This window comes from Columba livia, chromosome 6 (genome assembly GCF_036013475.1).
Source record: "Columba livia isolate bColLiv1 breed racing homer chromosome 6, bColLiv1.pat.W.v2, whole genome shotgun sequence".
Taxonomy (NCBI): domain Eukaryota; kingdom Metazoa; phylum Chordata; class Aves; order Columbiformes; family Columbidae; genus Columba; species Columba livia.
In genome coordinates, this window is record NC_088607.1 from 5245389 (window position 1) to 5272407 (window position 27019).

At 43.9% G+C, this 27019-nt stretch overlaps 1 protein-coding gene and 1 long non-coding RNA gene across 21 annotated transcripts in view; one reads left to right on the forward strand and one right to left on the reverse strand.

The window, feature by feature from the left end:
* The window catches only part of TACC2 (transforming acidic coiled-coil containing protein 2), a 140735-nt gene that overhangs the window by 82234 nt on the left and 31482 nt on the right, over positions 1-27019 (reverse strand). For 12 of the 19 annotated variants that reach the window (XM_021291993.2, XM_065066830.1, XM_065066823.1 and 9 more), the window contains 2 exons: positions 18433-24102; positions 1131-1256 (listed from right to left, as the gene is read on the reverse strand). In XM_021291993.2, the coding sequence (XP_021147668.2) occupies positions 1131-1256; positions 18433-24102 (5796 nt within the window). Of the gene's footprint in view, positions 1-1130; positions 1257-7811; positions 8175-18432; positions 24103-27019 lie in introns of those variants that run through there. The other 7 variants (XM_065066831.1, XM_065066829.1, XM_065066838.1 and 4 more) reach the window with 6 other exon arrangements.
* On the forward strand, positions 18021-26171 carry LOC135579739 (uncharacterized). Of its 2 annotated transcripts, XR_010473381.1 has the most exons (3): positions 18021-18208; positions 23780-23853; positions 24007-26171. It is a non-coding gene; the product is annotated as an uncharacterized LOC135579739 (long non-coding RNA). The 2 variants fall into 2 exon arrangements; XR_010473380.1 differs by having other exon boundaries at positions 18056-18208; positions 23780-26171.

Here is a 27019-nt window from a genome sequence, read left to right on the forward strand (position 1 = left end):
TAAACTTCACTAGATCATCTTACCCTGATTGTAGGAAAAAGTGTGTTTCTCACACATTCGCTCAGCCAGCACCAGTGACCAACCAGCTTGGGGACTGGTGGAAGACCAGCACAGGCTGCACGGCAAAGTCACTCAGCTTTTAAGGTGGATTGAGCAAACCACACAAGCTCCATTCTGCCTTTGATAGCATATTATTGCTACTTCAGCTAACCAATTTAATGCTAGCTTAAATATGTTGTGTATATTTACACTCCGCTGAATTTACAATGATTGAAGGGCAAACACACCCTTCAAGGCTTCCTGTTGGCAGTTATGACAAGTTCATAAGCCCAAAGATCCTGACAACCCAACTGCCACCAGCACAAATAAAGCAACAGTTTCCCTTCTTGATGCAAGTAAAAGCAGACAAAACCCCCAGTGTCCAGCAGAGATGAGACACTTGAATGCTTCATAATCAGTATTACGCTGTTAAGTAACTTCTCCAAATTAAAAAATGCTCAAAGGATTATTTACCTTGTGCTAATTAAAACAAACAAATAAACAAATAAACAAACAAACAAAAAAAACACCCAACAAACAACAACAAAAACACACATAAAAAATATAAGGTATATATTGCAGGTTCACGTGGCATGACCCAGAGGGTGCTGGACAGTGGAACAGGCTCCCGAGGGAGGTGTCACAGCCCCAAGCATGATAGTGTTCAAAAAGTGACTAAACAACACCCTCAGATACAAGGTGTGAACTGTGGGGTTGTTCTGTGCAGGGACAGGAGTTGGACTTGATGCTCCTGGTGGGTCCCTTCCAATTCAGGACGTTCTATGATTCTATGACCTTCCTATGTGCCAAAGTGACTCAGTCTCAGGAAAATGTAAATGGCATCTTACTCCTAAGGTTTTGGTAGAGGGAAGTTTACATTCTGGTAAAGATTTCCACTGACAGATGCTCCACTGACTACAGACAGACTCAGCAAACCCATCGGCAACTGGCCATACCAGTCGTATATCTACCCAAGAAGAGTGACGGCAATTTCTTGGCTAATGCTGACCTTGGGGGTCCTTCACCAGCCCACACCAGTAAGCAGTTTGCAGCTGTTTCCCAGTGCCCCCTCCAATGGCTTCATACAATACCTCGCCTCAGTCAGCTCAGCAGCATCAGTGGGGCCAACATCTCCATCCGCTGTGGAAACAGCAAAGAGTTCTTCAGAAGGATCAAGGGGAGAAGCCAACTGTGTATCATCACCTGGCCCACAAGGGCTGTGGAGAGAAAAGACATAGGAAAAGGCAGCCTTAGAGGTCTGAGTTATTGCACAACTACTGTCACTTCCCTGCCTGAACCCCCAGACTTCAGCTTTAATTTTTGTGTTAGGGAACACAGCAAAAGTTGGCTTTTTTAATATAAATTGCTTTTGTGCACAGCTCTACTGTTCTCACCCAACTGATATCACTGGATTTTTGTCAGTGTTACAACAGCAGGAACAATGAGATAGTACAATCCAGCAGCAAATTAACACCATTTGGATTCTGATTTTTAAAAGCAAATGAGAAAACGAGCTGCTGCTTCAACAAGAGAAACGGCAAGGCTTCCTTGCTCAGAAACCAGGTAACGCAGAGGGAGCTCAAGTCCAGCTTTTGCCTGCCAGGGGCACAGAGTTGGACAAAGGTGTCCCGGGTGTCACAGGGACCACAGGCAGGGAGACACCAGCCCTGTCCCATGCCAGCAAACACAGGGCACAGCCGAGTACCAGAACCATTTGGCTAAAAGAAAACAATTTAGAAACACACTCTCGAATCAATAAGGAAAGGAGCTTTGCTGAAGAAGAGGGTTTTGTTTGTTTTTAACAGACACCAAACCATGGGAACCTCCTGAAAACAATGTTTTTGTTGCCTACTTCAACCTGACTTTCCCATATGGCCACCCAGAGATCAGGGCCCTGGAATGTCAATTTTCCCTGGAACTCACTGAAATCCTCAGGTTTTTGTAAATTACAAATTGTGACCTTTGACTGGGGTTCCAATTTCACGTCTGTGGGTTCAAGCACATGGGTCAGTTTTGAGGTACCATCTGTCCATGTTGTTTCCTGTACCACCAAGTGAATACAACCCTGTACGCAGACGGGTGGGACTGTACACAGATAGATTTGAGCAGAAGTGTATAAACTTTAAACAGTCACTCAGCATTCGGAATTTCAGATTAAAAATAAATATCCCTCAATCCTGGATCTCAATTTTAAGACTAGACAATGACTTCCTCACCTAACCGCAAATCCAGCTGTTCAGATTTGCTTCTGTAGTTTAATTTTGGTTCAAAGAACATAATAAGGAGTTAAACTGCTCTATAATGCTGTCAGTGTTATTCTGGTAACGACTGAAGGCTGCCATCTGAATACACTCACACTTCACATATTTAATCTAAAGGATTCTGTAGCACATTCATATGGGAAAAATGATTTGTCAAGCTTGTTTTCTGATTTGTTTTATTTTTAGTTAATTACTCCTGGGATCCATTGTAAGCCAATGTTTCTGTTCTTCATTTCCAGAGTTGTCACAGCCTCATTCTGCACTCAGAGCACTGTGTTTGTCCACAGCATCCTTGACAGGCCAAGTGTCACCCTCCCCTCTGTTCCACTACCACAGGGCTAAGCCACTGCACCAACTACAGTTCACAGATAACAGCCTACAACACTGAATATTTTTTTAAAACTTATTATATTACTTCTGCCTCATTACACTAGTAAGCAATTAATTGTCCACATGTTCTCTGGTTTAAACACATTTGAGGTCTCAGCCTGTTATAGGAAGCTCTGAGCTGAGACACTTATAAGTTCTAAACTCTTCCAGCTTTAGGTTTTCACTCATCGCTAAGAGGTGCGTATAGTTATAGCACAAACTGTGGTGCCCACTCCGCTTTGCCTTAAACTGAGCATTTAGGAAGCAGATCTTGACAACAGGAGATTGCAGCTTCTTTCTTATATCACAGAATCACAGACTGGCTGGGGTTGAAGGGACCTCTGGAGATCATTCAGTCCAACCCACCTGCTCACGCAGGGTCACCAGAGCAGATCACACAGGATCATGTCCAGGTGGGTTTGAATGTCTCAGAGAAGGAGACTCCACGGCCTCTCTGGGCAGCCTGGGCCAGGCTCTGGCACCTCACAGGAAAGAAGTTTCACCTCATATTCAGATAGAACCTCCTGTGCTTCAATTTTTGCCTATTGCCACTCATCCTGTCACTGGGCACCACTGAAAGGAGTCTGGTCCATCCTCTGACATCCACCCTGGAGATATTTATAAGCATTGAGAAGATCCCCCCTCAGTTTCTGTTCTCCAGGCTGAATAGACCCAGCTATCTCAGTCTCTACTCAGAAGATGCTCCAGCAATCCCTTGTCCTTCTCAAGCTGGGGAGCCCAGAACTGGACACAGCACTCCGAAGCAGTACTCCTTACCTAAGGAGTAAAAGGCAGATGGTCAGATGGTCTTGTTCTGTCTGACAGAACACTCAGGGTCTTTCCTGTGAATGTATAGGAAGTCCAGCGTAAAGAAGAACTGCAGCTGAAGCTCTTGTGTGCCCTAGTCTGGCGAGAAGTGAAGCCTTTGCTCTCCACCACTCACATCTGCTGCACAAACAGTGCAGACAGTGATTTTCATCCAGGCTATAGACAACGTAACTTGAAACTCGGGCTCAGGGAGGTGATGGCAAAGCTGCTCCTTGCCAAGGCACCCTGCTCTCTGCAGCACAAACAACTGAGCTGTCCCAAAGCTGCTCAGACTTGTTCCACAACTGACATTCCTGGGCATGGCCTCGCAGGCACCCGTCACCAGGTCCCTGCTGTAAAGTCCTTTGCCGCAACCGGCCTTTTGGGGCAACTTGTTTCATGACTCGAGCTCTGTAAAAAGGCCACGTGCTTTTTCCATTCCACTGCCCGAGTTCTGAGTCAAGTCTGGAAGGGGATCTGCTTAAAATGACTTCTAAATTCTGCTTACAACAAGCATGACTGAAATACTTCTCAAAGGAAAATACCTCACAGTTTAACAAACAGTTGCTTACTGACAGCTGCAGCGAGCAAACTAAATTCAGCCCAAAGACCAAGGGGTTCAGTCTTAGTGTGTCACAAGTGAAAGATGTTGCCCATCAAGTGTCCTTAGGCTCTTAAGTTTCATAATTTCACTTTTAAGGGCTCTGCTTATCCTTGAAACAAGAATTTCCAAGTCACTGGTAGAAGGCAGGTATACAAGTAGCAAGTTTCAGGCAAAGCTTGGCCCATAGGAGTCATTAAATATCAATGAATGAACAAGAAATAATTGCATAAGCCTATGAAATTTCTTCTGTTTAAATATAGGAGGTCTGACCTCTTTCAGCATAAGAATGTTTTGAATCAAGGCTGGAGATGTACTTAAAATACGTTAAAAAGCACAGAGGCCAGAAGGGTCAGCTCCTCGGTGCCAAACCCATGAGCACAGCGAGGGTTGGATGCTCCATGGGTCCATGTGTTGTTCTCCTACTGACATCTGTGAGACGCAAAGCTTAAAACACCAATTTCATACTAAAGTTTTAAAATCTTTTGACACTGGTGCCAGAGACAGAAGGCAGCTCCAGGTCTTGGCATTTTCTCCCTGTCCATGTTTTTCCAATCAGCAGAGCTGGATGTGGCTCCCTTTGAACAGACAACAGCTCTAACTTCGCTCCAAGGGAAACCAATAAGCGTTTCAAGCCCTGCTATCTCCTAGTCCCAAACATTTGGTTGTTTTTAATGAGATAAGGGTAAGATTTATAGATCCTGCCCTTACTCCAGAACTCTCTGGAAAATGGCACCAAGCACCACAAGGCAGGACTGAGATCTCAGCACCTGCTATTTCATTTTCTTCAAGAAACAAGATGTTGCTCACTCGGTAGAGCAAGATTGATGGATAAAATCTTATAGATTTCATATTCGGCTTTGTAAAAACTCAGACGAGTCATTTTTTTGAGCCCCAGTTTACACATGCATAAGAAAAATATATTAAGTCATTGCAGAAAAATATTGAGAGGATTTACTATTTCCAATAAGCTCTTGCACTGCAATTATTTGCAAAGGAAAGATATTTAGCAGCATCTACAGGAGCTCAAATTCATTCAAGTACATTTTACCTCATAAAATTTCTTCTACTTTATTAAGTAATTCTTTCATAATATTAATCTTTACCTTCTATTTTGTAGTTTATCGCATACATTAGCCACATTATTGGAAATAAACTTCATGTGTAGAAAATCCAACAACAACCTGCTATAGTGACTCTATGCACCTTTGGTATTTCTATTCTTTAAAAGTATTTTCATTATTGTTATTTGGATTCCTGTCAATATAATATAGCATAGTAGGAGGTAAGAAGCTATTTGCACATCACAAATCAGCATTAGTTTTAGTTTCTGATACCAGTAATCTTGCACAAGAAACAGTTTAGGAGCTGCAAAAGGTACCAGCATAGGATTAAAAACAAACTAAAGCCTTCTCTTTTTTTCCCCTGTAGTACTTCTTGTGAGGTAATTGTAGATTGATTTAAATATTAATAGAATTGTAGGAAAAATATGAGATTCTAAGACTGTAAAGGAGAATCTAGCTTTATTTCCCAATGAACCAAAGGGACATCCGTACAACCAAATGATGTCCCACAGGGCAAGATCATGTGCCACCAAGAGCTTTAAAAGCTCTGTGACCTCAGTGACCAGGGGCCACTGGTTACTTCTGCTGGTTGCTATGCACAGATATAACCAAGGCTTTACTTTTAACAGCTAAATACACACTAACAGTCAAAAGTTGAAGTTTAGGGAAATATACTGCCTTTTGTGAACCCAACAATGACTTACTTATGCATTTAAATACGTGATTTTGGAAAGATCTCTCAAATTCCTTCTGTGCTCTGAAGAAGAAGCTATGCCTTAAGTGCCCCACATTGGCACATTGTGTTTACACCCCAGGACCTTCTGCACATCTCAGTCAGGCTGTACAAACACGGTAATGAAGGTATCCAAGGGATGAACTGGGTATGTGTTAATTAAACAAGTCAAATCACTGTCACAGAGGGGACACTGGCCCAGGTTTCCCAGAGAGGTGGTGGATGAACCATCCCTGGAGACATCCCAGGCCAGGCTGGACGGGGCTCTGAGCAACCTGAGCTGGTGAAGATGTCCCTGCTCATGGCAGGGGTGGCACTGGATGAGCTTGGAAGGTCCCTTCAACCCAAACGATCCGGTGATTCTATGGCACGTGAGTCTGATGTACAGTACTGTGCATGGTAGCATCTCTGCACTTATGGAAAAAAAGACATGGCTATCAAGATACCAGAACAGGTTCTTGGGGGAATTATTCTCTTCCTCTGAGCTGGACTCTGGCCATCAGCAGAACAGGTCTGGACACTGGGTGACCGTGCCCAGGGAGAGCCAGCCCAGCCCACCACTGCTTGGGCAGCACCTGAGTAACTCCTGTTCCCACGGAAGGGAACCAGCATCACCCAGGCTGAGCAACTGGAACCAGCTGCATCTCCCAAAGGCTGCCCACAGTGCATGGGGGAACACGGGACAGCCCAGCTCTAGACAGAAGGTTGAGCTTCCAGCAACACAGGAGTCCCTTCTCTTACTGCAAAGTTCCCTACTAAGAAAGTAAGGAAGGAAAACAAACGCAGCAACTGCATTCTGGAGATAGGGAAGCATCTTTTAAAAGACCTTCTGAAGGCAACACCTCACCTATGAAAAGCAGCCCAGGAAACCGAGCAGCTGGCAATCCCTGCAGGTACCTCCAAATCAGCCAGCGGAGCGGGATGCCAGTGCTATCGCTGTCAGGCGATCCACACACGTGACGATGGAAAGTAATTCTCAGAAGCGATACTTTTCTGGCAGTGCTGGTGGAAATCCTGACAAGATACGAGTTATCTTGGCAGGAGATGGCGTTTAGTCACACATTACCTGAGGGCCTGGGCTTCCTCTGCCACCCACCCCTTCTTGCTTAGAAGTCCCTTAATTTTTGTAACACGTGTATCTAGATTGATCATCAATGTGATTACTCATATCCATAAAATGGAAAAAAATGTTTAGTTTCGTTTTGTTTTTTGCCAGAGTATTCCACATTACTGTGGTCGCCTTAAAACCTTAAAGTTATGGTAAGTTATTGCATCAAACAAACAAATACAATTATTTTAGATTAAAAGACTTAAGGGGACTGAAACACGTGTTACAGTATTACTTCCTTTGCAAGCAAAAAAAAGGGACAACAGAAAAGCCACATAAAAGTGTTACAAGTACAAATCATGCCTGCACTGGATGAATAAGCATATTTACTGTAATAACTGTCAACCATTATAAAAATCCCATCACGTCACCACCGTGCAGCTTTTAGAGCCTCCCAAGGGCTCTCAGTCACGTCCTGATGTCACCGCTGCAGAATTTAAAAGTCTCGAAATTCCAGCCAGTAAACCCGAACCCAGAAGTGTGATCGGACCCCCACCCCATCCCAAAAGCCTCCGCACCCCCTGACAACTCCGGCTGAGCACAAACCCGAGCACAAGTCATGGCAGGAGCCACAAGAAAACCCATCCCGTCCCTTTCTTGGAGGTGGGGAGAGCGAATCCTCTCCCAAGGCATTAGAGCACTCCACTTGCTAGAAGTGTTACTTTCCAAAGAGTTGCTCAAAGAAGGAAAAATAAAAGCGCAATAATCTTTGGAGAGAGAAAAGCAGCAACAAACAAGAGCGAACTTTTCATTTCTGACACAGGCTGGAACTGCACGTTGCTTTTGTTATTTCATCGGCTCATATTCCCCCCGCAAAATCTCGACTTACCAAGGCCGGGAAATAATCACCAGCTTCTCTCTTCTCAGTCATCCTCGGTTCCAACACAACACCCCGCACCACCCCCTGGCTTGAACCCCGATTCCTGCCGTTTCCACCATCCCTCCCGGGGAAGCGGCGGCTGTGCCGCAAACCAGCCCCGCTCCCGATCGCTGCAGCTCGGGCGAGCTCCGGAACGCACAGAGAGAAAAAAAGAGAAAAGGCCGAGGAGTAGGAGCTTGGAGCTGCTTGTTGGAGGCTCCTCCCATGAGGTTCCCCCGAGGAAAGGCCGCAGCGATCGAGCCCGACGCTCCCCGCTTCCTCCCCCCTCGCCCCGGGTCGGGCGGCGGCCGCAGCCCCGCAGGATCCGACCCCGGTTTGGGGCGGAGAACGCGGGGGAACCTCAATTAATTGCTGATGTTCGGCACCTTCGCAAACTCTCAGGATAGAGGAGAAAAAGTTTTTAACAACTTCCACTGAAACTTGGTTTGTTTACAGCTGTAAATCTAAACCAACCCTTTTTATTCCTGCTCTCAATTCCTAAGTTCCAGCTCCTAAAGTCACACAAGCTTTTTTTCTTTACCTATAAAGAAATGGAGCAGTTTTAATTAGTTGCGTGTTTTAGGTTTCCTGTGGGTTTATTATAACACAAAAGAATGGCTTTAGAGGTAATTAAGGCTTTGCATTTCAGATACACCAAATTGCATATATAAGCTGCCAGCACCCAAGGAATTAATTGAGTCTCTACCCACGGAGATGATTATCATGTTTATAACATGTCATACAATAACTATATACTAGAAGTCTATAATATCTATCCCACAGCAAGGCAGTAGGTAGATTCATTGCTTACCAAATGCCCAATTGAGATATTTCAGATAAAATACTGGAGCTACAGAGATTTAATTTAGCCAAATTAGTTTCCCAGCTGAGTCCATGTGTGTCCTGCCCAGACTCTGGACATTCAACTGCAGTGCCAGCTTGTGTGAAAAAAACTAAGTTAATTAAGGAGGGAACAGATTTTTGCCAAGGTAAATTTTGTGTTAAAGAACTTTTACACTTATGAGTCTGCAAATGTATGACAAGGTCGTGCTCATCGCTGCTTTTAACAGTTCAGATACCTGTACAGGAAATAGAAGAATACACCAAATGACCCCCAGAAATCAAATCAGATACTGTAACAGGTGAAAATGATGAAAAATGTCAATTACCCACATCACCTGGGCTGCAAGGTGAGGCTTATTGAGGGGTAAACACCACATATGGTACAATATGCTGTGGAGAGCTGGCTTAGCTGCAGTACTGGGAACCAGTAGCATCCACTGGGACAGGGAGGATTAAGATCAGAGTTAAAGTTTGTGGGGAGAGCAGCTCTCTCACACTCTGCCTCCCAAGCAGCAGGAAACCAGGCATGAAAAACATTACTGTGACTTCTGATAGAGGTACAGGCATTCAGCCACCCTCTCATTTTTGGGGGAGAATTAAACTCCTTTGTCATCTGGAAACCATTTCACAAATAGCTTCTGCAGGTACAACAATCCTGAGGAGAAGGGAGAACCGGGAGAGAATGAGATGCATTAAAATAAAGTTTTATTTTCTTTGCCGCAAAGCCGCAGACACAGCTGAACTATGTTCCTGCTAACAAAACCAAATTTAACTTTTTCAGAATGAAATGGTCATTTTACTCAAATAATCAGCCTCTCCCTGTTTATTCATTAGCCGCTTGCTGTACCAAAACCCTTTTGCCTACTGCCGAGCAATCTCAACCCACCTTGGTCACAAGAACATTTACTTTCCTCCTAGTGCCCTCTGCTACTTAAACATCAGAAAACAGATATGCAGTAACTCCAGGAACACGGTGTGCTTGATGATCTGATTTTCCTGTGAGAATTAATGGATCTGTGTTAATAGAAGCCTTGGGGGAGGAGAGAGGAAAGAAGCTGAGAGGCAACAGGAAAACAAGAGACAGGCAACCTCCCAGCAAGGCTGGGAGACAATGACAGGACAGGGTCAGGCTCCCAGGCTCAGCCTGTGGGGACACGATGTCTGGCTGAGCTGGGAGCCCCAGATCAAAGAGCCACCCAAGAAAACCTTACAGAAGATTTCTCCGGAGGGCTGGAGCTGGGTAGGAGCAGTGAAGGTGCTGATGAGAGGGACTCGGTGGCAGGAGACAACCTGCAGGATGGCCCTGGTGGAGCCTGGTCCCTTCCCTGGCTCCCAGGGAACAGTCACCCCCAAGGGAAGGGCAGAAAGCATCAGGGTGGCTTATACTGGGGAGGACTGTTGGGTTTTTTTAATGTATATCCCATTTTCTTTTATTTCACATTTGCACATTAGGGGGGAGATGCTTGCCAAAACTGCTGAAATTTGTCCAAGGGCAGTAAGCACCTAAAGGGCCATTCACACAGACCTGAAAGGACCAGAGGTCCTTTAGCTGGGTAATTTCTGTTTCAGGCGCCTTTCTTTGCTAGATCGTCACTTTTTCTATATGTATACATTTCCACTAAAACAACATTTACCAAGCTGTATGACATATGTTAGCCAGGTTGCAACTTTAAGAGAGGAGGAGGCCCTTAAAGAAATAATTGTCTTTTTAATTTGGCAGATCACGGCACAGGTATAACTAAATTCTTGTGGTGACACTGGTTACCTGACATTACATTAGCACACCGTGCTGGAAGGCAGAGCATATGTGTGTATATATATATATGTATTTCACCCCAGCTACCACATCCCACAGCGCTCCAGACTACAGGACCAACACACAAATATTCTCCTCAGACACACAACATTTTTATCCTGCTCTCAGGGAGATGGGAAATGGAACTAGAGAGAAATTAAAGGTACTCACGTTCAGTACCTGGATTCCAGGACATTTTTGTTGAGAATACAGGATGAAGTGAGATCAGATTGTCAACTTTTTCCCTATAAGCATGAAAACAAAGCTCTTTCTTCTCCAGCTCTTTAAACTGGGGTTATCACCAGTCTGTAAGCAAATCCAAACACTACAATATTTGTAATAAACTTGCAAAAAAGTTGGCAAAACAGCAATGCCTGTGTTTGCTCTGAACAATGAGGCTGCATCATGCAACTAATCTTTAAGAAAACGTGTGTGTGTGATTTAAATTGTCCTTTGTGAAAACTTAGTGCCCATTTTTAAGGCCCTTTGCAGGAAAGAAAACCACATATATGTACTCCAATGTGTTTAAAGAGAAAGAGGAGTTTCTCTTTTGCATTCCCTAATCAGAGGTTCATAGTCAGACACTGCAAAACCACAGACCCAAAGCGCTGCAGAACAGCTTGGCTGAGATGTCCAAACTGCCTCTGTAACAAACACCTCAACTTTATAGTTCTACCACTTTCCACGTAACAACTGCCCACAACCAATGTTTGTGGCGGTTGGAAACGAGGTTGCCCAATTCCCAGCAGGTTTTATTGGTGAAGCTTTGGGATGGTTGTCTCTTTAACCTCTTTCACCTTAACCTTCTGCTTGGAAAAAAATGAAAGTTTAATGTTAGCCCATTACATTTTGGAGAATCAAAGTGATGAGAAACTATCATTTTGCAACTTTCCAAAGCAGCAAGGTTGATTTTTAGAAAAGGCTAGACTAGGCTAGGCTCAAAGCCTCACAAATTCCAGTGATAACTTCTCCAGAAAGCCAAGTTTATTTGGAGTTTCTACCAGAGAACAAGGTTTGGAGGACACTGCACGCAACAAAAGTTCCATGTACCATCACAGAATTCAAAAAACAGAAAACTTGGAAGCTTTCAAATATTCAGCACAAACTAACCATATTTTGATTCTTCTAATGACATTGTTAGGAAAGGGAGATGGGTGTCTTAAGTGCCCATTTGTTTTCACGACAGCTAAATGTTTTCCCTCAGTTGTTAGAAACTGAGCAATTCCTACACGCTTTTTTGCTTTCATTCCAGGAAACAAATCCAATCTTCTCTGTCTGCTGCAGAGTTATTCTTAGCTGGCTTTGATATTCCTATCAGCTAGGAGAGCATAACAATGTTATCATGCTAACAAATTCCAAAGATTTTACATAAGCTTTTGAGTGCCTTAAAAAAAAAACCTAAAGGGCTTTATTGATTACACTGTTGTGTTTAATTCGCCAAAAGAGCTACAAAAAACAGGCTGAAAAAGAACAAAAAAAACCCCAGTTTGATGAGTTTCATTCTGATGAAGCAAGTGCTCCATGTTTTTCAGAGCATCATTTAAGAAGAGCAGCCAGGCTTTACAGGTTTGAGATTGGGAAACACCAGATAGTTCAGGCCAATGAATTAGCTAAATCCCACTTGTGTCCATATAGTCTATTTCCTGAATTTGATTTTTTTTTTATTAGTTGAAGCATCTAGACACCCCCCTCATTTAAGCAAAGCAGGGTAAGTGGTATTAGAGTGCTTATAGGATGGTCTGGGTGAAGAAGGATCACGGGACTGTACAGCATTCTCCCTGGTGGATCTGTTGGAGGCTCAGGGCCAAATTCTTTGCTGATATCATTCCACTGGAGCGGAGATTTTGGCCCAGCACTTACTGACTTTCAAGGGTAGGCTGCAGCCGTAGCCTTGTCTCACACAGCTGTCTTGAAAAGAATGTACCAAGAGGCAAAGAATGTAAATGAGTGAAATTAGATTGGAAACACCCTTGCAGGGTCTTAGGGCACTTTTGGACAGCTGGTTATTTCACGGAAGGCCATGGATGGATGGGCAGGTACAGCACAGGGAGAGCAGGGACGAGGAAGGATTAAGCCTGGCTGAACAAGGACGAGTTCTATCAGGAAATGCGTAGGCTGGCTGGAGATCCCAAGCACATTTCAGCAAGGAGAACGGGATTAACATAACACACCAGGGCTGCTTCTTGACAGCAGCACAGAATGGTGGCACTCAGCATTTCACAGGGACCTTAGAATCCCAAACAATGGAGCCTTTGATTGGAGCAATTAACATTTCTACACTTAGTGCAATTTGAGATGCAGAGATTCTTATGGGCCAAAGAGACGCTTCTATAAGAATTAACCTGTCAGATACTGGTCAGAGTGAGTGTAGGTGAACAGAGTGCGTACAGATCCATAAAGAAGAGTTTTTGACTTTTCCAGAGCACTCAAATGTCAAGGGGTAGCAATATCTAAATAAGCCTCACCTGCTACTAGCAAAGCTTATCTGAGCTTTCATATACCTGGAACAATATTGATAAGACAGGCTTCAAGGACACCAACGTAAAAGATAGCAGGAGGAAAAGCAGAAAGCAAAGGACGAGGCAAAAACTACGAAGTTCTGGCTCTTCAGACATGTCTCCAGAGGAGTCTCCATTGAGCAGTACTAGTGCGATGCAAGCACGCCAAGATGCAGAAAAACTGGAAGGAAGCCACATCCAAGTCATGGAGAATATCCGTGTGTCTATAATTGCTGTTCCCAGAGCTGCCCCCAGTTGGGTTCAAAGCTGGGGCTAATCCTACTTTGCATATTCTATTAGAAACAGGGGCAGTGGAACTTGCTCCGTGGTATCCAATTTTGCAAGAAGCCAGAAGACACAGAGTTGAAATAAGGAAAATACAGGGGTCTGTAGGATATGCAAAAACAATTTGGAGAAAATAGGCAGCTTACTTGGAAGAAGCAAGGTGGAAAAATACATCTGGAGAAAGCTAATCAGAAAAAAACACAGTAATCTGAAAGTAATTTTTAACTTAATGAGAAAAGAAGACAAAAATTGATGCTAAACTGCCTGTCCAGACATTGGACAAAGTATCAATGTCCTTGCTGGATTTCTTTAGCAAATGCCTATATTTGATTGAATAAATGTAATTTCTTGAGAAATATAAGATGGTGTGTGAAAAAAGCAGCTCATGTATCATCCATCCATGTCAATACCTACCTAAAAATATGTGGCTACGGTTCTCAAGAGTATTACAGAATGTTTTCAATACAGCAAGAAGTACCAGCTATTTGGCAGGACCAGAAATGAGTTACTTCTCTATTTTTATGTAAATAAAATAAAAAGTAACCAGAATGGAATCACATAGCTAGTTTTCCACTGGGCATACTATCAAATCAGCATTTTATAAATACTTTACACTGACTTAGACGCTGCGTAAAACAGCCGTTGGTTCAGTCAAGGGCATCCATGAGAACAGATGGCAAAACTCCCTTTCATTTCCCAAAAAGCAATGTGAGATGTTCATTTGGTGTGAACTTATCTTAATTTTTGTTCTTTCATGAGTAGAAAAATCCCCAAATTAAATATTGCATGCTTCAGACAGACAAAATTCGCACAGAACTCCCCATCCAGTTTAGTTAAGGACACCAGGCTGAGCTGCTTGCATCTCCAAAAGCACAACCGTACTGACAATTGCACCTACTGAGGACAATGACAGTAAGACAGGGGAGAATAAATACAAATAATTCAGATGCAAAGGGGGAAGAGCAGGAGAGAGAGACAAATAGCCTGATTCATTTTGTGCACTTCATGTAGGTGTAAAACACCTTCAGCTACTTTTCCCTTTGTTTTGTGATCCTGAGATGCTGCACACCTGAGCTAGTTCTGAAGTTCAAAAAATAAGGAAATAAAGCAAACTGCATAATCGCTGTTTTGATAAGTTTCCTTTTAACTCCAAACTCCTGTTTCAGATGCTAATGACACAAAGCCCTAATGCTCAAACCCACTTGACTGATCTGAAAAGCAGTTCAACATTCCATATCTCATCCAGCAAGACTGTTAAAATATTTAATACTGTATTTTCTATGCAGACAAAAAAGGCCAAGTAAGTATTTACTAAGGAGCGAACACTCTTTTCTGACTTATTGAACTTGCCAATTTTTGCCGTCAAGAACGAAGCACGCAGCAAATCCAAAAGTATGTCTGGGTCAACCTTAGAGATCTTGTCTCATTCATGCATAGGACATAAAGAATGTTTTTCGAGCAGCTTTCCTGATACCAGCTGCTGCAATGTACTTCCCATATCACAATATTGTTTAGATTTATAAGCGATGTGAGTCAATGCAATAGAACTCTCCGTTCTCTAAAAAACAACAACAGTGATAGAAGTGTCTGCAACATGGTGGTGCGGGCACTGGGAAAGGGCCAGCGAAGTTTCCTGCAGTGTCAAAAACTGTTAGGAAACACACGTCCGCAAAGCACCACAGTGCCACAGCATCATCGCCCTTTACATCCAGCTTTATGTGTCACCCCTATAGTGAGGAGCAGGTCGAGAAGCAGGCAGCAAGGAAGGTTCAGGTACCACAGAGAATGAACAAGCACCTGCATGAGCGCAGCTCTGAAATCACCACGTCTGCTCTGGTGATCTGCACAGTCTGGCTGGAATTATAGAATCATTTTGATTTGGACAGAACCTTGAGATTGTTGAGTCCAACTGTAAACCCAACACTGGCACTAAACCATGTCCCTAAGAGTCTCATCTACACATCTTTTAAACCCCTCCAGGTACGGTGACTCCACCACTGCCCTGGGCAGCCTGTTCCAATGCCTGACAACCCTTTCTGGGAAGAATTTTTTCCTAATATCCAATCTAAACCTTCCTTGACACAACTTGAGGCCATTTCCTCTTGTTCTATTACTTTTTACTTGGGAGCAGAGCCCGACCCCCCCTGGCTCCAAGCTCCTTTCAGGCAGTTCAGAGATCAGAAGGTCTCCCCTCAGCTCCTGTTCTCCAGCTGAACCCCCCAGGTCCCTCAGCTGCTCCATCACACTTGTGCTCCAGCCCCTCACCAGCTCAGTTGCCTTCTCTCCACTCGCTCCAGCACCTCAAGGGCTTTCTTGTCATGGGGGCCCAAAACAGACCCCAGGATTGGAGGTGCAGCCTCGTCAGTGTCCAGTGCAGGGAGAAAGTATTGCTTTGGCAGGATAAGCTGCAGAACAAGTCGGCAGCCCCAGAAGCTCTGGGAACACCGAGCCTCCTGCACTTGAGGCAGGGGAAGGCTCAGGGTTTATTGCTCAGCCCTGCAGCAAGCTTGGCCCGTTCTGCTCTGCAAACAAACTGGTTCTTCTTGGGGGTGCAGAGCAAACCTCACGTCACTGCAAAACAAGTGTCACTACTCACAGCGCCCTTACAGCTCCCTGTGCTCTGCCCTCCCCAGCACAGCCCCAAGACGAGTCTGCGAGCAGCTCGGTAACCCTGGAACACCCAAAGGTCTGTTAACGAGCTGAGCCTTTTGCCAAACCAACAAATCAGCAAATGACGCAATCTGTTCGCCCTACCTTACAGACGCACATCTGGGAATGACTTCATAGGCTCCACTTCATAAAGCTCCCTCGGCACATTTTCCAAGAGACAATCGCAGTTTGCACGTACCCGCCAGTTGAATTACAGGAGGTTGTCAAAAAAATCCATGTCACCTCTAAACATATCTAAAATCTTGCTGTCATTTCCAGTTTAGTTCCACACTCAGCATCTGCCGTACCCCACAATGCAAACAGGAGCATTTCAGTGGCATGAGGTGTAAGGATTCCCTGTACATCAACCTCTTTTCTCCCTTCTTAAAAGAATTAAGAAGTATGGGTGTAGACATTACAAAAAAGAGAAACAAATTCAGAAAATCCCACTTCCTTCTCCTAAATACAATGTACTTCTTACCACTATTTGTTTATTTTGAGAGCAGGGAAGAATTCTTTCTCCATGGAGTTCTTTCCATCAGGCCCAGATCCCCACAGCCAGCTCTTAAAAATATGCACTGTTTTTTCATGGCTATAGCAGTTTGTCCTCTGTGAGGATTACAGGGCAATAAACTGGAAACCACTCTACAGCAACAAGGGTTGTGACTGGAGTAGACAGACTATGGAGCACAGCTTGAAATTTAACCATGCAAAATCACTTTTAAGCTCAGTTTTAATGCTTTCTTAAGCCTCTTCTGCATTATAAATGCATGTTCCTCCAATAAATGAGTCTGATCAAAAGCAGAGACTCCTCTTGTACCTCTGAGAGTCCCCAGTGTCCAAGTCTACAACGCTGCGATCGCATAGGGCTCTGCACACAGAGTTTCCACTCGATGTGTGCGACACCACTTAGAGCTGCAGCCCAAAAGCAGCAGCTGCCTGTTGATACAAACCCTCGTGCTGGAAAAACAGGTGATAATGAATTCTTAAAGCATTTGCAAGTATTAAGCAACTACTCCATGAATTACCAGCAGCTGTTTCAAGAGCCCTGCCCTGCTTGCCACAGGTATTTATTTGAAGTATGAGATACGCCCTGATATAAAACACATGTGTAGACACGTGTGTACTGCCCCATAGTCCCTTAAAACTTCTGAACTAGGCCACACAAGCAATTTGTTTGGTCATTCCAAAGCTGTTCACAGTGAAGTTTCCCATCATATAAAGGGAAAAAGAGTAAAAAAAAAAAAAAAGGAAAGAGAGTGAAGGAGTTAAAGAGAAATACCAGGGTCTAATTTTCTTGTCATTTTATGAGCAAATCCTTAGTCATATAGCTGTTCAGACTTCCAATACTTCTAATGTGCATTTTGCTCATAAAATTAGATTGTATTCAGTCTCTGTCCCAGACTCACATACAACAGGAAGAGCTCCCTCACCTTTTCACAGAAACAAAAACACTTCTGGTATATTCACTTACAACAAAGTTTTATCACTTTAATTTTTAAGGAATGTGTCACTGAAACATTTTCCCTCCTTATTCAGATAAATCGTGTGATTTTTTGCTAATACTTAGATTCCATCTATGCAGAGCATTCGTTGGCGCTGTCTGAAATAATTCAGCTTTTTCTGCTCTGCTGTCGTATTTCCAGCTATAGCTGCCTCCTCCAGTACGGGAAGGGAGGGATGGGGGCAAGAAAGTTGCTGAGGTTACAGAGAAAGCAGTGACACAACTAGATAAAGGGAAAGCACTGATTCTAAGATCATATTTCTTCCGAATTAACTGCACACCAGACTGAGAATTCAGCCAGCAAAGTAGAAACCCACAAACCAAACCAAACCATGAAAATATCAAACAAACAAAACCAAAACGGTCTTAACTTTCTTAAAGCAGTTACTGCTACGTTTGGAAAATAAAAAAATCCGACAACTCTCAAGCTCCACAAATCCCAGCTAAGAAGAATTCACGTCTAAAACAACTCCATGTCATTAGAAACACTGAATAACACAGTGATCAAAGGCACTGTCAATACAATTACACTACACGGGAGGATAAGAGGGAGGCCTAGACAACTAACAGTGTAATTGGGTTAAACTGTAGGCTTGTTTTTAAATACTGCAATTCACCAAATGAGTGCTGCAGGTCGCATTTAACTAGGTCACCAAAACTTAGGCAAAAACCTACTAACTTAAGGCTAGGGAAGTGCTATTTGTCTAACTTTAGGCTATGAGATGTGCACACTGGGGAGCGTGAGCAAATCCACACAGGGAAGGGCAGGAATCTGGACCAGCACATGGAACAGGTAAGAATTGTGCTCCTCAGGTTTTAGGACCCCTTTGCCCTTACAAATTGCTTCAGGTTTTTTCCACTTAGTCCACATTTAGAAGCAACAGAAATTTAGGAGAAATTTAAGAACAGAGTAACTGCCATGCCCTCCCAAACAATGGGTAACCGCCTTGAAAACTGTATCCCTATCCAGCCCCAGGGTCCTGACAACCATTTCACATAGTAATTTAAAGCAAATACCTTTCAGCAGGTGATTCTGCGTCCTGAAGTTCATCGAGGTCAGGGTTCTTGGGCTCAGTTGATGCAAGTGGTAATAGCTTTCTTTTGGTATCCTGAAGTGAGCTTTCATCTTCCGAATTCATCTTGTTGGGCTGATTTTCAGGAACAGTGGTATCTGTGCATGCAGAATCCTCACCCTGCTCCATCACAGAAATGGCTGGAGAGTGATTTTTGTCCAGGTCTGACTCCTGCTCTTCAGTGCTCCTGTTTAAAGCTAAGTCACCTTCCCCAGTGACTAACATCCTTGCAGTACCTGTTTCAGGCATGTCTCCAGGTTTTTCTTTACCTATTTTTGCTGTGCTTAGCACTGCGTCGCTGTTTTCTTTTACATCTCCCTCAGCCACATTGCTAGATTCAAGTTTAAAGACAGTCTGCAAGCAATCTTCCTGGCTTACTTCATTTTTTAAGTAATCTATTAACCCGTGCACATTCACTTCCTTTGCTTGTTGTGCATCTTGTGAATTTTCTGATGTTTCCAAGCATTTCCTATTTAATGGATCATCCTGTATCATCTCCATGTCACTCTGAGACTTAATGTCATGCATAAAATTGCTGTGAATGTTTGTCTCCTGGGTTTCCCCAGGTGACACATTAAAGTTGTCTGGCAATTTTTCATGACTGTAAGATCCTCCCGGGACAAGTGTTGAAGCTGCCATGTCAGAGATGCTCTTGGCAGTGTCTGGATCACCGTGCTCACATTTCTCCTGTTCATTTGGCTTAGGATCCTGGCACTGTTCAGTAGGAAGACTTACATCCTCTTCAGATGAAGCTGGTTCTGCACCACACTCTGTAATTAAGTTATTTCCCTCTGCGGTAGCAGCATCTTCTAAATCACTCTCCTGCACATCGCCCGTGGAGATAACAGCTACCGTGGGTTGCTGCTTATTGTCAGAATATTCAGGGAAGTTCTCAGCAGCTGCCCCATCAAATGAAGCCGGTCCTTGCTTCTTTATCTCTAAGCTTATTAGCGATTCAGGATCACTGCCACCAGCACACACGTCTTCCTTTCTTTCCATCTCTCTGCTCTCTGGATGCTCCGTGGTTTTGTGCGGCTTTCGCAGGTTTTCCAGGGCGCGTTCAGCAGTTGCGGTGCCATCCAAGCTGGGGATCACCTCTAAACAGCCACTGGGCTGCGTGTTTTTCTCAGCACCCCAGAGACTTGCTGGTGGCAGCTCTGCCACCGTGTTTTCTTGTTGCGGAGATTTACCTTCGGCAGCTCTGCAGGAGTTCTCAGTAGCTAAAGACAACTCTTGCCCCTCTGCTTCTGGGGTGCCCCCGGGAGCTCCTTCACCCTCCTTGTTCGATTCTGAAACGTTCTCAGCACCGCACAGTTGTTCTGTGCCCTCGGCCACTGGACTCTGCGTGAAGCCTGCATGGTTTTCGGACAAAAGTTGGGGTAATTCAGCACTCAGTGTGCTGTGGGCAGTTGTTTTAAATATCTGGCTGATCTGGTCCCTAAAGCCTGGGAGGCTGGAGCCGATGTCCAGAGAGCTGCAAGTCAGAGCCTCATGCTCCCTTCCAGAGTTCTCCGCAGACTGCTCAGAAATACTGATCTCTGCCCCGCTTATGTTATTATTCTCTTCTGAAAGCTCTTCCATTTTTTCTGAATTCCCAGGTTTCTCTAAGATCTTACTGCACTTGTCATCTCCGCTGATATTGGTTGCAATTTCCTCATTAGAGCCTCCTTGTTTACCCGCAGATGAAAGGCTCAGCAGCTTCCCTTCTAGAGCACGGAGAGCGAAGAAAGACTCTGCTGAACTGTCACTTTCGTGTGCTTTGAAGTTTACCTCACTTTTTGTTTCTTTGGATTTAATTGCAGAGATCTCTTTCTTCAGCTTCTCACAATTGAACTGTGATAAGTTTCCTGTACTCTGCCCCAAATTTAAAGTCTCTGGCAGGGCTAAACTTCTGTCTCCATCACCCTGAAAACTTTGGTCTGAAGTATCTTTTTCATTCACACCCACACTCCCCACAGGGCTGTTTTCTGAATTTGCTGTTTCACCTGCGTTTACCCTGGGTGAAGGACCCAAGTGCTCAGACACCTGAGAACCTGCAGCCATCTGCAAATTAGAGTTTCCTTCTAAGGCGTTTTGGCATGCTACAAACTCCAGCTCATTATTTAGTAATTCCCCTCCGGTGCCACTGTTCATATTGGTTCTGGTTTGCTGGTTGGGATGGCCGAGTGCAGAGGTCTGTGCTGTAAAATTTGCTTGACAATAACCAGGCTCCTCTGGTGTCTTTCGATCACAGCTGGATTTATACAACTTATCAGGGGGAATTACTTCCCCATGTGCCTGTAATGGTGAAGGAGATCCTTGTGCCCCTAGACCTTTATCACTTTTCACGTTGCTTGTTTCTGTGACAGAAGCACCATCCTCACAACTTTCCATCTTTCCATCTTCCTGCATGATCCCCCCATCAGCAGTCACACCTTCAATTTTTCCTGATTTTTTTGCCATTAATGGCCTTTTCCCTTGAGTTTCTGGATGAGATATTTGAGGCCCATTTTTCTCAGAATTATCAGAAGTACGTGCTATTTCTGTATCACTTGGCAAAGCCTGTGATATGTTAGTGGCACTTGCTGAATTCTGCATCCCAGGAAGGGCGTATATAGCAGCAGCACAGCTCTCACCAGTGTTATGCTTTATCCAGCATACGCTGCCTGGCTGTTCGTTCTTGTCAGATTCTTTAGAAAACGTATCGCCATGACACGCTGCTTCATGCTGACTAGCTGAGATCAAAGAATTATTACCCTGCTCGGGCTTGTTGGAGTTTTGCTTACTGCGGCAGTTTTCTTCTGCCTTGAGATCAGTTTTGTTTTGCTGGTTGCAATCTTGCAAATTAAGCATGGTCACCCCAGAAGTATTTTGCCCATGTTCACTGCTGCACACACCCCCTGACACCAGGGCACTGCTTTTATCCTTCTCCTTTGCTCTTGACATGTCAGAGTCGCATTGGATCGGTGTTGCACCTGGCACAGAAAAGTCTTTATTAAGGTTGTTTGAAATCATTAGAGGTATTTCTGGTATGTCGCTGTGATCATTTAGGTCCAATGGCTGTTCAGGTTTTAGAGCCCTCTCTTTGTGTTCCTGATCATCTGCTCTTGTGACAGTTGTCAGGCTGCTCTGCTGCTCCTGTTGTTCGTCTCCTGTATTTGAAATGCAGTCACTGTCGCCAGCAACAGGCATTGACTTCTCCATTTGCTCCGCTTGGGGAAGAGCAGCTGGAACATCTGCATTTTCCTGCAGCTCTCCGATGCTGCACCCCAGGGCCCCCGAGGAGCCACATGTGTCACCCCCGTCCTCCTCATGAACTTGCTGAGGAGTGAGATCTGAAGTACTGAGCACAGCTTGGGAGGTTTCTGAACAAGCCATTGCCATGTTTCTGTGACCTTCTGTAGCCACTTGCTCCAGCGTAGCTTCCATCGCCACATCTGATTCACACTCACTTTTCAGTGCCAAACCTGTGTCCACCACTAAACTTTTCGATGCAGTTGGGTGCTTCTCCTGTTGAACATCCTCATTTTCTTTACCATCCATAGCACTGCCTGGTCCTTGCTCTGGATCCCTGCAAGGCACATCAGCAACGTCTTTGCTTTCTGAAACCTGTGAGGTCGCCTCAGTTTGCAAAGCCACACGACTCTCAGTCCCTGCCAACCCATTCAAGCCCTGGAGCTCAAGTTTTGATGTGGACATTTTTGCACTCTCTTCTAACTTGCTGTGGGTCTCTGTTTTTTCTCGACTCTCCGATTTGCATTCAGATTCTAACACAGTTTCTCTAGCAAAAGCCTTTTCCCAGGGTTCATCCTGCTTACTCTGCTTAATATTATTGTTCTGAGGGTGGAGGAGCAGTGAACTGTGTGCACTGGCTAAACAAACCTTTTCAGCCCCGCTACAGCCTGGCTGGCCTGGAGTTTTGTCTTCTGCCTCAGTATTAAAGCAATCAAAACTAAGCAGACATTCTTCCCTTGGAAACTGTGGTGAACCCATGAGCTTATTCTCCAGGTCACCTCTGGCAGCTGTTTTCTCTTTACTCATGTGTTGTTCAGGTTCACAACCAAGAGACTGTGCTTTGCCTTTGGGTGATTTAAAGTTACTGTGTAAATTCAGAGGCTTTCCTCCAGCTTCTTCCCATAGGTCACCTGTTGAAGTCTTTTCACAAAGACTGAATTCTTCAGGACAGTATTTCAAGTAGGTACTTTCTGTGTCCTGGTCATGGCTACTAACAGAATTCAATAGTTGCCTTTCTGCCCCACTTGACCCCTCAGGTAATTCACTGGTTTCTATCACTTGTGCCTCTTCTGTTCGGATTTTGTTTTTCTCTCCTATTAGACTTGCCTCAGTTTCTTTTTGATTCGGCTCTGTGGATCCGCTCAGAGAAGTATTTAATGCATATTCTTCCAGTAATAATCTTTTATCTACCAGGGAATTTTCCTTGGTGGGACTGATAATGCTTTCTGTTTCAGAAAGTGTGGTGCTTTCTCTAGACACATCATCAGCTTTTATAATTTCATTGCTACCGGCTTCATCTTTTGGGCTTTCAGTCGTGACAGCCGATTTTTGTTCTTCTTCTCGCTTAAATGATAAAGGCACACTGAAAAGCTCAGCACTAACAAGCTCAGCCTCCTTTTGAAGCTCCCTTTGAAAAACAGGTTTGTTTTTTTCAGAGGCTGTTTTCACTGCTTCACTCCTCACTGCATCTTGAGAGTCATTTCCAGGCACATATTCCCTCGAAGGGGGATTTGGAGGGTTAGAAGGCAACTCTGACATTAAAGTACAGGCTTCTGACTGCTCCCCTTTGCTTCCAGATAGAGCTGGGTTTGCCTCACCCCCTTTAGCCGTTGTTACAGCCCCCATCTGTAGATTACAGACTTCACTGATCTCAGTGAAGCCCTGAACATTCACAATTGCTCCAAATTTTTCACTGTCTGAGCCTCCTGTTGCTGGATAATTTAGGATTAAGGTTTCCTTTTTCATTAGCACACCCTCTCCACCATCTGTGTTCTGTCTACCTTGCTGCATTACAGTTTGAGGCTGACCTACTTCCAAAACTGCTCTCTCCTGAGCAGTAAAATAATCTCCTGCTTCTTTACCCTGGGGAAATGTGCTGCCCTGGGCTTCCCTCATGTCACCCAGCTGGTCACCCTGCCAAAGCGATCCTAATTCACTCAAATTCATTTGCGCAGCGCCTTGCATTTCGGTAAATGCCACAGGAGGGCTGGGCTCCAGGCGTGGGTTTCTGGGATCATTCTCACTGTTTTCCTTACAAGCTGCAGCAATGTAGTCACATTTTGGGCCTCTGTCCACAGGTACGGCGTGTGCTGTTCCTTCTTCTTTGTTGTCCGCTGGACCTGGGGATGGCACTGCTTCATCGCAATTCGAGGTTAGTAACTTGTCATTGCTGCTGGTGAGATCTGCTGTGACGTGTTCTTTGGCACGGTGTGCTGAAGGCACCGGGGCAGGCAGACTTCCCCCTCTTGCTTCAGTTGCCTGGTTTAAGTTATTAGAGCTCACTTGTCCTCCGTGTTCTTGAAAGATCCTGTTCTGTCCTGTCACCTCTGAAGACACCACGCTTGAAATTGGATTGGATAAATCTTCAGCGCTGTAGCTACTGGTGCCTTCATTACTGATGCTGCCAACAATGGAAATGTTAATTTGTTTCATGTCAATAAAGAAGCAAAGAATATGAAGCAAAGAATAAAAACAATTCATGCCATTGATGTTTCAAAGCCATGCAGTACATGCACTGAGAAGCTGACAATGTGCTTTCAGGAGCTAAACCATCAGACACATGCTACAGTGGTTTAAATGCTCATTATTTTGGAATCTACATTATTTGTGTGATCTACAGTAACTGCTGTTATCTGGCAATACTTCTGTTGTGTAGCAGAAGATTAAGAAGGGCCCATCTGTTGAATGTTTTCTCCAGCTAATCAGCACAGTTGGTTCTCCCCGAAAGGTGAAAGGTCTCACCCTGCCAAATGATGTTGCCATACAATAACACACACCCTACGAGGTCATTTTATTGCTTTATTGTTTGATTTCAGTGCATATAAGCTATAACCATTTGCATGATCTCTCTCCCCACCCACTGAAGATTAGATAGAAGTAGAGATGATGTGTGTGCACTAACTGCAGAGAAGGAGAAGTTATTTTTAATACTTTTCATGTGCACTGTGTGGCCCTCAGTTTTCACAGCCAGGTTTGTAGGTGATAAAATAGTTTAACCTTGTTCTCTCCCTCACCTCCCTGGGCATATTTTCACTGCCTTAGATAACATGGAGCGAAATATCAGTTCAAAACTGAATGCAAAATTGTACCTAGGAGAAAGGGGCATAGTTTACTTGACAAGGAATTCCAAAGCAAGATCCAAGAAGCATCTGTCCCCTTCTCTGCCCAAGTTTTACACACAAAACACTTGATGGAGGAGTGAGCCAGTGCCCAGATGTCAGGTCCCTGCAGCTCAGGTCTGTCTTAGATCCTAAAAACCTCCTTCAGAGTCATTACAATGGAAAATCATAGAACCATAGAACAGTTTGGGTTGGAAGGGACCTTCAAAGCTCCCCAAGTGCCACCCCTGCCATGAGCAGGGACAGCTTCACCAGCTCAGGTTGCTCAGAGCCCCGTCCAGCCTGGCCTGGGATGTCTCCAGGGATGGTTCATCCACCACCTCTCTGGGAAACCTGGGCCAGTGTTTTACCACCCTCATCATAAAAAATTTCCTAGTCCTTAAAGAGCTATTGAAATTTGCCTATATTTGGGTTAAGCCTTAAATTCAAGGTAAAATATCCATACTATACTATTAATTTACAGTTTAAACAAATTTTAGCAATCCTTGGCATCAGTTTGTACATTTAATCTATAACACCAATACATTTTATTTAAACTTTTAAAAATTATTTTGCCCCCTTTTTTTTTCAATTTGATTTTCCTAGCATATGATAGACACCTATCCATACAAATCTTACTGACACTGGGAACAACAAGAGTGGCAACGCAATATCTGGTGTTTGCTGGATCACTGACAACAGGAGGTATGATGGGACATGAACAAACAACGAGGAGATGCCAAGGGACATGAACAAACAATGAGGAGATGCAAGAGGCTTCCCCTAAGGAGGGAATAGACTTTATCATTTGACATTAACTTTGCACTCAGGGACTCTTAATTAGAGAAGAAGGGGCAGAAACCACAACACTGAGTTGGGGAGGGAAAAGTGGGAGTCAATTGCCATTCCAGCTTTTTGTTTGTGCTGCAGGTTTATCTTCCTACAGATTAATTTGCTCTTTAGCGGTTGTGTGCATGGGGTTCTTCAACCTGGAAGCAATGCTGCTGTCAGACACATGGCGTTCAGGGCGAGAATAAAGGTGAGTGCAGGTTGGGGGAGGTGAAGTCCTCTGACCTTTGTGAAACCGAGTGTTAGAAAAAGTGGAAACCACCACCTACAATGACAGTTTCTCCTTATCGCTTATCTTTAACCTACAATTCTTTACTTGCCAAGCCCATCCGAGTGAGAAAAAGTATGGTAATAAACGTGGGATTGAAACATTGTTAATGTTCACCACAGAGGCAATACATCATTATATTTTTGCATTTTGCACCTTTGAGCTGACTGAAATTTCTCTAAGATATTTACAGATGTTACTTCTTTGTTACATTAGATTTCTATTTGCAACTATTAAATATGAAACAGTTCCAAATACGTCTGCAGTGGTTATGTTTTTGGAATACAGCTGCTAAACCCATGAACTCTCTACTGCTGAGTAGAGAGTCATAGTAGTAAATCTGTGACTTAGCAGGTTCAAGGGCAGATAAACTAAGCTATTCAGCAATATGAACCAACTAATACAATTTTCCTGGTGTTGGATAATGCCAAAAACTTGTTCATTTTACTCAGGAGTGGATGAAGGAATTGGGACAACTTTGTAATTAATTTGTGCTGAACAGGATTAAAATGACAGTGCTGGCACATGCTGTGACAGCAACTTAAACTATGACTTTTGGGATGAAGTAGTACACATTCATTGTCTGTGCTACTTCAGCTAGCTTCAATATTTTACTCAGGACATAACAGAGAATTGAAGGATTCAAGTTTCCAATCATAATAAGACATCCCCACTGGCCTGTTCAGATTTATGTTTCTCTTTCTGATGTAGGTAACGAAGGAAACTATACAGGGAACATACCCTACATCTTCCTTTTCATTTCTTGTAATCTTTTCTGCCTGCAAGACACTGCTGGGGTGAGGCAAACATCTGTTGGGAATGACTTAAGCACAGTTGATCTGCTTTAGGGCAGAAGGATGGACTAGATGACCTCTTCAGGTCACACCTAGTCCCATTATCTTCCACTCTTTTTAAAGGGAATAACACTATAGGGAAATGACACCACATGCTGAAGATAATTTCCCCGAGTAAAACTCAACCTACATGAAAATGTATTAGTAATCAATAATTACCAGCAGAGAGCATGTATTTTCAGACAATGCATTCAATATTATCAATGTGAAGCTATGACCCTAAAAGCTGCGTTTTTTTAAATACAGGAA